Source organism: Limulus polyphemus, unplaced genomic scaffold, assembly GCF_000517525.1.
Source record: "Limulus polyphemus unplaced genomic scaffold, Limulus_polyphemus-2.1.2 Scaffold1232, whole genome shotgun sequence".
In the NCBI taxonomy this organism is placed as follows: domain Eukaryota; kingdom Metazoa; phylum Arthropoda; class Merostomata; order Xiphosura; family Limulidae; genus Limulus; species Limulus polyphemus.
The window spans coordinates 48,139-57,697 of NW_013666842.1; the positions used below are offsets into that span (position 1 = coordinate 48,139).

The 9,559-nt window shown below is 34.6% G+C and overlaps 1 protein-coding gene across 2 annotated transcripts in view; it reads left to right on the plus strand.

The window, feature by feature from the left end:
• Positions 1-9,559, plus strand: part of LOC106462718 (aryl hydrocarbon receptor nuclear translocator-like) — a 75,907-nt gene that overhangs the window by 19,624 nt on the left and 46,724 nt on the right. Inside the window, exons 2-3 of one of the 2 annotated variants that reach the window (XM_022390043.1) lie at positions 3,247-3,249; positions 5,240-5,375. In XM_022390043.1, coding sequence (XP_022245751.1) covers positions 5,329-5,375 — 47 coding nt within the window. In that variant the 5' untranslated portion in view covers positions 3,247-3,249; positions 5,240-5,328. The remainder of the gene's footprint in view (positions 1-3,246; positions 3,250-5,239; positions 5,376-9,559) is intronic. The other variant, XM_022390042.1, reaches the window with a different exon arrangement.

Here is a 9,559-nt window from a genome sequence, read left to right on the forward strand (position 1 = left end):
TTGATGAGTAGATTGTCCACGTGTTAATATTTGATGAGTAGACTGTTCACGTGTTAATATTTGATGAGTAGTACTGTTCACGCGTTAATATTTGTATGAGTAGATTGTCCACATGTTAATATTTGATGAGTAGACTGTCCACATGTTAATATTTGATGAGTAGACTGTTCACGTGTTAATATTTGATGAGTAGACTGTTCACGTGTTAATATTTGATGAGTAGATTGCCCACATGTTAATATTTGATGAGTAGACTGTTCACGTGTTAATATTTGATAAGTAGATTGTCCACATGTTAATATTTGATAAGTAGACTTTCTAACACATTTTTAGAAGTGTGGTGAGTAAAGGACTATACAACTAAACCAAACAAACTGCTCACATTCCACCACTATAATGACGTCTACTTTATTTATTTGCTTCGCTCTTCCAAGCAGCACTGATGAGCCGTGAATTCGGCATGAGTAGTGAATTAAAGAATAGAATAGGTTATTACGTCGTATTTCCTTCACTGAAATTCACGTTTCGGTGAGTTAAATAAATTAACAAATAAATTAGTTGAACACGTTGTAACTGTAATTTAATATTTTAACAGGTGTTATCATAATCGTTGTAACTTTCAGTTATTCATAACTCTAGATTTGTCAGTGTGGTCCAGCAGTTTGTTTTAAAATATATATTCTCAAAACTGTTTGTGTACAGAGTTGCTTGTGAGGCACGTTGTGCTTCTGATTTGTTATCACCACAGTGAACATATATTTTTTATGAGATTTGAAGAACATGTAACATTGATAATACTAATTTGTTCTTCAAAATTATTCAGCAGACAAGCTGTTTAACATACTAAAATTGAATTTTAGTTTTATTAAAATGACTGTTGATTACAGTACCCCTAATAAAATACAAGTTAAGCAAAAAAAAAAATTAAACAAAAACATAATTCCCATCAATTACTCATGTTTTGTTTTTTGTATTTTGCCTAGAGAATGTGTGACTACTTTCAGTTTTTTTCTGAGTGTTTGCAACAGGCTAAAATCAAAAGATAGCTATAATGACGTAACATGTTGATCCTACTGGTAGTGAACGGTACAGAAACAAGTTGATAATTTAAGGATTAAAAGGGTTAACAACTATACGAAAATCTTCTGAAATAGCTTTATACATGAGAACGTATTGAAAAAAGTGATTCTTCAGAAACCATTTATGCTAATAATATAGAAATATTATTTTTTTGCAGTAGTTTCATATTTGATATACCGTATTGAAAAATGACTGCAGTAAATTTTCTCTTTGTACATATACAACTATATTTAACAGACAATTCTCGAGAAATAGCAGCAGTACTTGAGTAACTTTGAAACTGTGATTATTTGTGCTTTTCATATTTTTCCCAATTAAGAATAAGGATATTATATACTTCATGAGTGTAAAGCAAGTTTATGATTGAAAATCAGTTGCAGCAATGTTAACATTACTTGATCAAGCACACAAACTAAAGAAACCACATTCTGATAATAGTTTTGTTATTGTCTAATGATGCATATATAATTAACGTGTATTAGGGACTTAATGCATGGATATAAGGCGTGTACAAGTAGTAACAATGTGCATGCAAATAGCTCCCTAGGAGTCATGCCAAGTAGGGAGACTGAATGCTAGCATGATTGATATATCGAATTGTGATGATGCAAGTGAGTTGGATGGGCTAAATATCCAGGACGTGGTGGTCAGTATGGTGAGAAAAACATTGGTTCTTTTAAAGAGGAAATCAAACCGTTCTTTGATCATGATGTGGCTGATAAGTCACACAAACTCTCAGCTGAATACCCATACAAGTAGAAGCATTCACAAGACTCTGAGTGACTCAAATGTTTACCAAACGGAAGCAGCATCAGCGAACATATTTGTTAAGATTGGACACCAAGGCGAATGTAGAGCATGATGGAGAAGTTTCTGCCATGTCATGACGAGGAAATTGGGATCAGTAACATGGCAACAGACTTGGTGAACATGTTAGGAAAACATCATGCAGGAAAATATATTGTGAATAGTGCAGGCAGAATGGAGAAGGTTCTGCCAGCGATATAGCGCATGTCATAATAAGGAATTTGGGATTAGTAATATGGCAACAAACTTGGAAGCTTGCGCTAGTAATAGCATTGCCTATTTATCAACACCACGGGTTTAACTTTGAGGTATGAACAAGGTTTACAAGTTGCCGGGAAACTGTATTTCAGAAGCAGTAAATAGGACTACTGGTAAACTTCCTATGATGGATGTCTAATGCACACACGCATATATATATATATATATATATAAATAGTTCTAATACTATTAGCTACATTAATTGTTAATAGGCGATTAAAATCTGCACTATAAAACAATAATGAACTTAATATAAGCATTAAGTAAGCATTGGTAGAATTGCCATTGTCGGTCCTGGTTGTCAACTTGATGTCATAACGGATAATGCCTGTGTTAATAGCACCCAAATGGGTTGTGGATATCTCATTTATCAGACACAATCCAAACACTGATGTTAAACTAGCCAGCTATAATGGAAGATCAATTAAGGGTAATGAGTTGATTGCTTACACTCACAACGTCTCAACTACAGCCTTTCACTGTCTGCAGCCAATTGTGGGAAGGCAGTTACCCTTAAAAATTCTTATAGTTCCTAAAGTAGAAATGAAATCAGCCTCAAATTTGTACTATGTGAAATGAACTGGAACTAAACGGTCGTAAAGAGAACTATAAGCCCTTTAGAGTATTAGAGCTACATGTATATATATTATCAGAAAAGTTTCTCTGTTGTGGAACCATAATAACTAACAAAGCTCTCCATAAACTGTGGTATTTAACACAATTTCTATTTTTATTTGCTCATATTAACGTAAATATGAATGTTTTGAACTCAAAACAACATGTAATACCTTGTTACATTCAAATATACTCTAATCTATATTTATTTCTTTATGTAGCGCTTTCTGGTAATGAACATTACTCTGAAAAGTGATAATGTTGACAGAGGTTCCATGTTTGGAGGTCCCTCCGTGACCAAAAGGCGTGCCAAAAATGCCCTTAATTACATTACTCTGAAAAGTGATAATGTTGACAGAGGTTCCATGTTTGGAGGTCCCTCCGTGACCAAAATGCCCTTAATTCATCTTCATATCTCATACCGGTCTACAATCGATTTAAATGTCATACTTAGTTAACATAACGCATTAAACCAGTTTTCAAAAGTCGGTCAAAACGTAAAAAAAAGTGTCTTATCTCCAGAATCGGCTGTTAAAAAAGTGATCTTGCAAGAGTTTTATGTTCGCTTAACGCATCCCACAAAAACAACAGTTCTTTACAATAGCCTTTTTATTTAAGACCTCTAAACATTCCCCACTGAGACAAATACTTTTTTTTATCTAATTAATAGTCGGCCCCCTGTGGTACAGCGGCAAGTCTGACGACTTATAACGCTTAAAACCGGTTCCAATACTCTTGGTGGGCACAGCATTGATGGCACATTGTGTAACTTTGCACTTAACTACAAACAAATAAACAAAATATTATCTGATAGTCTTCGCAGGTTTCTAATATTGACCACACATTTAACCTTGTTTGTGCGACTCATGAAGGACGTGTTGATTTCCTGGCAACTGGGCCAGGTGGTTAGGGCGCTCGACTCGCATTCTGCGGGTCGTGGGTTCGAATACCAGTCCCACCAAACACGTTCGCCCTTTCAGCCGTGGGGGCGTTATACTGTTACGGTCAATCCCACTATTCGTTGGTAAAAGAGTAGCCCAAGAGGTGGCGGTGGGTGGTGATGACTAGCTGCCTTCCCTCTAGTCTTACACTGCTAAATTAGGACGGCTAGCACAGGTAAGCCTCGTGTAGCTTTGCGCGAAATTCATAACAAACAAATAAACCTGGCAAATGATGGTACGAAGGGCTGGACGTTAACATCCAGATGCTAGTGCTAGTGTTATTTGGTTGTGTTTTACAACCTAATTATAGATTTTCTGATATATTCGACTTGTCTACTGTCTGAGAAACATAGATTTGAAGGGCAGATATTGAACATCCAATTGTTACTATTAGTGTTATTTGGTTGTATGTTACAGTATAATTCTGAATTTTCTGAGAATCACGGGTGAGATGGGCGGGAAATGAACACCAAACTTTGCTGTTGGTGTTACTAGGTTTTATTTTACTGCATAATAGGGGATTTTCTGAAGTAGGGCGTATTCATTGAGAACGAGGGCACGGAGGACCGGTAGTAAACACCTAAACGTTGCTGCTATTGTTCTTTGATAGTGTTTTTCTGTATAATTAGGGATTTTCTGTTGTGTGACTCGTTGATTATCTGACAGATGAAGGCGTGAAGGACAGGACTAAACACTCAAAGGTTGCTAATAGTGTTATTTTATTGACTTTAATTGCATAATTAGGGATTTTCTGTTGTACGGCGTATATATTGAGAAATTAAGGTTTGGAGAGCGAGACAACATACACAAACGTTGTTGCTGAAGTTGTTTGGTTGCGTTGTACTGCGTAATTAGGGATTTCTTGATGTACGGTATGTTCAACGTCTGAGAAACAATGGCAGGAAGAACATTATTGTTGGTATTATTTGTATTTTACAGCTTATTTAGGAGTTTTGTGATTAGTTCTGTATTTGTATGTGCTGAAAATACAACTTATTTTTATACTGCCAAAGTACGACTACAGAAATATTTGGGGGGGGGGCAATCTGAAAGATAATTTTTTAAATAAAGGAATTTGATAAGTCTCGGCATTTACTTCAAACCCTGCATAAGTGTAAAACGAGAGTTCGGTGCATTAATCAATGGTGCATGTATTTTTTGTAAAATCTAGCGTAATTTTTTTTTTATTGTTGTTTAAGAAAGTATTTATATCTGTTTTTTATGTTCATACAAACTACTTCTTGCAGCAGTAAGAGTGTAGATCATTCAACAAGCACTGATAATAATATTGGCTGACAGTAATGGAGACCGATGAGTCGTGCGTTAGTGTTAAAAGGAAAAACAGTAGGTAATAATTATGTTTTAAATTTTTGAAAGACATCTTTTTATGTCTTTTGAGAAGTTAGGTTATATCGCGAGTACATTTTTATTATTCAGAATTCAAGATGTTGTAACATGTAGTCTAATTTTATTGCATTTAATTTACTATCGAGGAAAGGCCTATTTATTAATGTTCCAGTTTTTTGTTTCTTTTTTAGATTGTCGAGATATTTAAAGTAGACAAGCGATATAAAAGAAGAGTATTCTGGTTCATGCATGCGAATGTAAATTGACATCTGGCGGCAAAATGACACAGACATCCAGTACCATAAGCATTACTACAGATGGTAACAGGTAGGCCAAACTGATATTAATGGTATCAGTTTTATCTTGCATTGTATCAATATATAACTCAGTTATAGTACTTACCTAGCTGAAGCTCTAAAGCATGATGAGTAAGGTGTCTACAGCTCGTTAATTAATAGGTCACATAGTAAATAGGAGGTTTTGTAGCTGTTACTGTAATGGTTTTTTTAATGAACACACCTCCCTTCATCAAATTGCACTTGATCTAGTGGAGTGTAAACCGTAATATGTATGCAGAGCCAGCTTTTGTAAATATTTCAATATTAAAATAAATACAAATAGTTAAGAAGTTATTTTTTCAAACATAACATGTACATAGAATGAAAAGGAAACGACGTACTCTACTCATCACAAATGTTAGAAATAATCGAAAACGTATCTTAAATATGATGTAAAACCCAAATAATAAAATAAAATGTAAACTTATAAGTTAATTTTTTATTATTATTTTTTACAAATCCACTATGGTATTTACATCGTGAAAGTATTATAGATGGACTTTCCAGAAAAAGAAAAACATAAAAAAATTATTTGAAAGTGATACAAAGTAAAAAAACAAAACGAAAAAACACCACCATGTTGTGTTACAAGGAGCATTTATACAGTCTTTAAAATGTTACCACAAATAGTGCTCCACATCTTGAGCTTTGGGTGCATTATGAGAGTGATGGTCCAATCCCACTGTTCAGTCAAGAGTAGCCCAAGAGTTGGCAGTTGGTGCAACTATCTCACAGTTTACTGTTGACGGAGTAGTCCGTTGTTTGGAGGGTTGGGGTAGTATCCTATAGTTTTGTAGGGTGAGAGACTATCCTGTAGTTTGGAGGGATGGTGTAGTATTTCTTAGTTTGGCCGTTTAAGATCATATGGGTTAAGTAACTAACAAGCTCACCTAGTTTGGTTGGTTGAGGTTGTTTCCTAGTGTTCTGTGAGCTGTATGTAACGTTAATGTACAGTTAACACGATTAAAGTCAATTTAAGGATGGTAAAGGTTAGAGTGACTTGTTAGTTAAATAAAGACCAGAGCATAACTTGTTAACATGATGGCAAAGTTTATAACGGCTTGTTAGTTTGAATAAATACCAAAGTTTAAAAGTGGCTTGTTGGTGATCTCTTAGATCTTATTTTGTAAATTATGAGAGATACGTGTGTCAATTTTCACTGTTATTAGATGCAGATTGACTACCCCGTCTAGTGATTTTATTCTTGTTTTACCTCTCAATCAAACAGTATCTCAATTTCATTTTCTGCAATTAAGAATCCATGCTTCAAGTTTGGCAAACGTGTATAGCTTTTATGGGAAAAGGTATCCAACAAAATTGAATTCTGCAACAGAACTGCTTCCAGGTGGCCCATTAAACTTGAAGACTTAAAACGCTAAGTTCTTGGCTCAATCTTTGTGGTGAACAAAGTGCTTACAGCGCCATGTGCAACTTTGCACTTAAACAAGCAACATAACTGATTGTACGACGTCAGTTTGGGGATTAGATGTTATAAGCAAAGTTAGTTTCTAGCCATGTGGAGTTACTATAGTATAAGCAGAGTAAAGGACAATTGGACTGTTTCTGTGGGGTACAGGTTTTCTAATCTTCAACTTAGTTTCTCATCGTTAGTCTCAAAACAGAAGTTACATTCATGAATTTAATCTTTAGTGTGTGCCAGTCCAAAGTAGCCCCTTTCATTTATCGCAGATTACACCACCACTTACTCACACTGACAGTTATAATTAATTATTTTACTCAAAGAAAATTACCTATAGCTTTCAGAAACTTTTCCAAATATTCAGTTGTAAAAACAACCAGAACTATTATGAGATAGTTAGTTAGAAACCACTAGAATAGGGAACAACGACACCGTGGAAGCAAGTGGTTTGACTCCATCATATTAACAATTAGCCTTATTTCGTAACTATTATCAAATACTCAGTTATAAATCGTCTAGAGTATTGGACAACGATGATGTATTAGTAATTGGCTTGACTCATTCGCAATAACAAATGGTCCTCAGTGTTATGAAATACTCAGTAACGAACAACAAGTGTACCAGTCAGTGTTTAGACTCAGTCATAATAACAGCAAGATAATTACAAGTTGATATTTTAAAAAGGGGAATAGTGATCATCAAAAGGTACAGAAATAAGTTGAATCAAAGTGCAAAGATTATATTTTCAAGCCTACAACAGTACTTATCAATTTTAGTGAAGTCAAAATAGGGATTTGTAGCTTGAGAAAATAATGTAAACACTGTTTTCAGCGTAGTTCTTTTGTTTTTTTAGAGACCCTAGTTGTAGGCTTGAAAATATAAGCTTTGCATTTTGAGTCAACTTGTTTCTGTACTTTTTTGACTAGCCCTATTCCTCTTTTTAAATTAACAATTTTAAATTATCTTGTTTATTAATTTTTTATGCCATTTATGGAGAATAGATTTTATTACATACGTGCATATGCATTCAGTTAAATGTTTTACTGAATCATTAACTTTTTTCTATCTAACCATTTTTTAATGAACCAGGTGGTTTTGTGCCTGAGGTCTCGTGTAAACACGTCGCAGACAAAGGAAGCAGCTCACAACAACATCGCATTATGTATTCATAGCCAAGTAAATCAACTTTCAATATAAAACAGTCAACTTTTTAAATAGGTCATGGATATTTGCAGCGTTTCATGCGATATATATATCTGTCTAGGTTTTGGTGCAAGATACCCAGCCGATTTTGCTGTAGGCTTGTAAAACAAAAATATGAATAATAATAATAATAATAATGAAATACGCACTCACAATTTCATTATGAAAATTCAAGTACGAAAACAAGTAGAATAAATCACCACATACTGCACTATGGTAATAGTCTTTGTTAGAAAACTCTCTGAAATATTAGCGGCCCGGCATGGCCAAGTGGTTAGGGAGCTCTACTCGCAATCTGTGGGTCGCGGGTTCGAATCCCCGTCCCACCAAACATACTCGCCCTTCCATCCGTGGGGGCGTTATAATGTGACGGTCAATCCCACTATTCATTGGTAAAAGAGTAGCCCAAGAGTGGGCGGTGGGTGGTGATGACTAGCTGCCTTCCCTCTAGTCTTACACTGTTAAATTAGGGACAGCTAGCTCAGATAGCCCTCGTGTAGCTTTGCGTGAAATTCAAACAAACAAATAAACCCTTGTATGGTATATATGCATGCCAAAAATATGTAATGTTTTTTGTAAGATTAGTCCAAAATTGATTTGGAGAGTGTAATAGTGATTTTTATTTTTCTTAGCCAGAAGAAATACATTATGTCAGAGATGAATTTTTAAATTACCTTCACCAGTGTACTGTGATCCTCTGCCAATTACATATCTCCTTGATGAATGAACTATATTAAAACGTTTACATATTTAGCATATTGGAGAAACTATATCTTGCAGAGTCCAGGTTAGTTTCATTAAAGAAAGGCGGTCCAACCTAATATTAGATAATTATGAATTAATAATTAATGATAATAAAGTGTTCAATTAAACTGTACACCGAAAACTAACTACCGATTCTGCATATTTATTAATAATGTAAATTTTTTCTAACTTTCACACTGATACTTGTACTCTACTTTTGCATGTTTTTATTTTATTATAGAACTCTACCACTTTTAAAACATAAATACAGCATGCAGGTGGAGATGATATAGGTTGTAGAAACTGTAAACATCTATGTAGGAAGATATACATTGTAGATAGGTAATAAAAACAATGATGCTGTTGTTTCTTTTCACACAACACAAGTACATGTTATTAGATTCAAAAATTGTATAAATTTATAAATCCAGTATCAAATTATTCGCACTGTATCTACTATTAAATTTGCATTAAATGCTACATTTTGCTATTTGAGAAACTACACGTACAAGCCAGTTTAAATCATGAATGTTACTATTAGTTTCATGACACACACAAAATTGAATATGAAATAGGTTTAAATCCAGTATATTGTTGCGTCATCGAGTCACATGACTACTGTGACGCAACGTTTCTAGAACTATCATGTACTTTGGCGAATGCTCTAGTGTTTGCTAGATGGGGTAGGCGGGTATATATAAGAGGGGAAAACGTGACGCGGGAGATGGTTGTAATGTGTGTATAGATAGTGAGTAACTGAACTGCAGTCGGAAGTATTATTGAGCACGTTCGTTGATTAGCGTTTG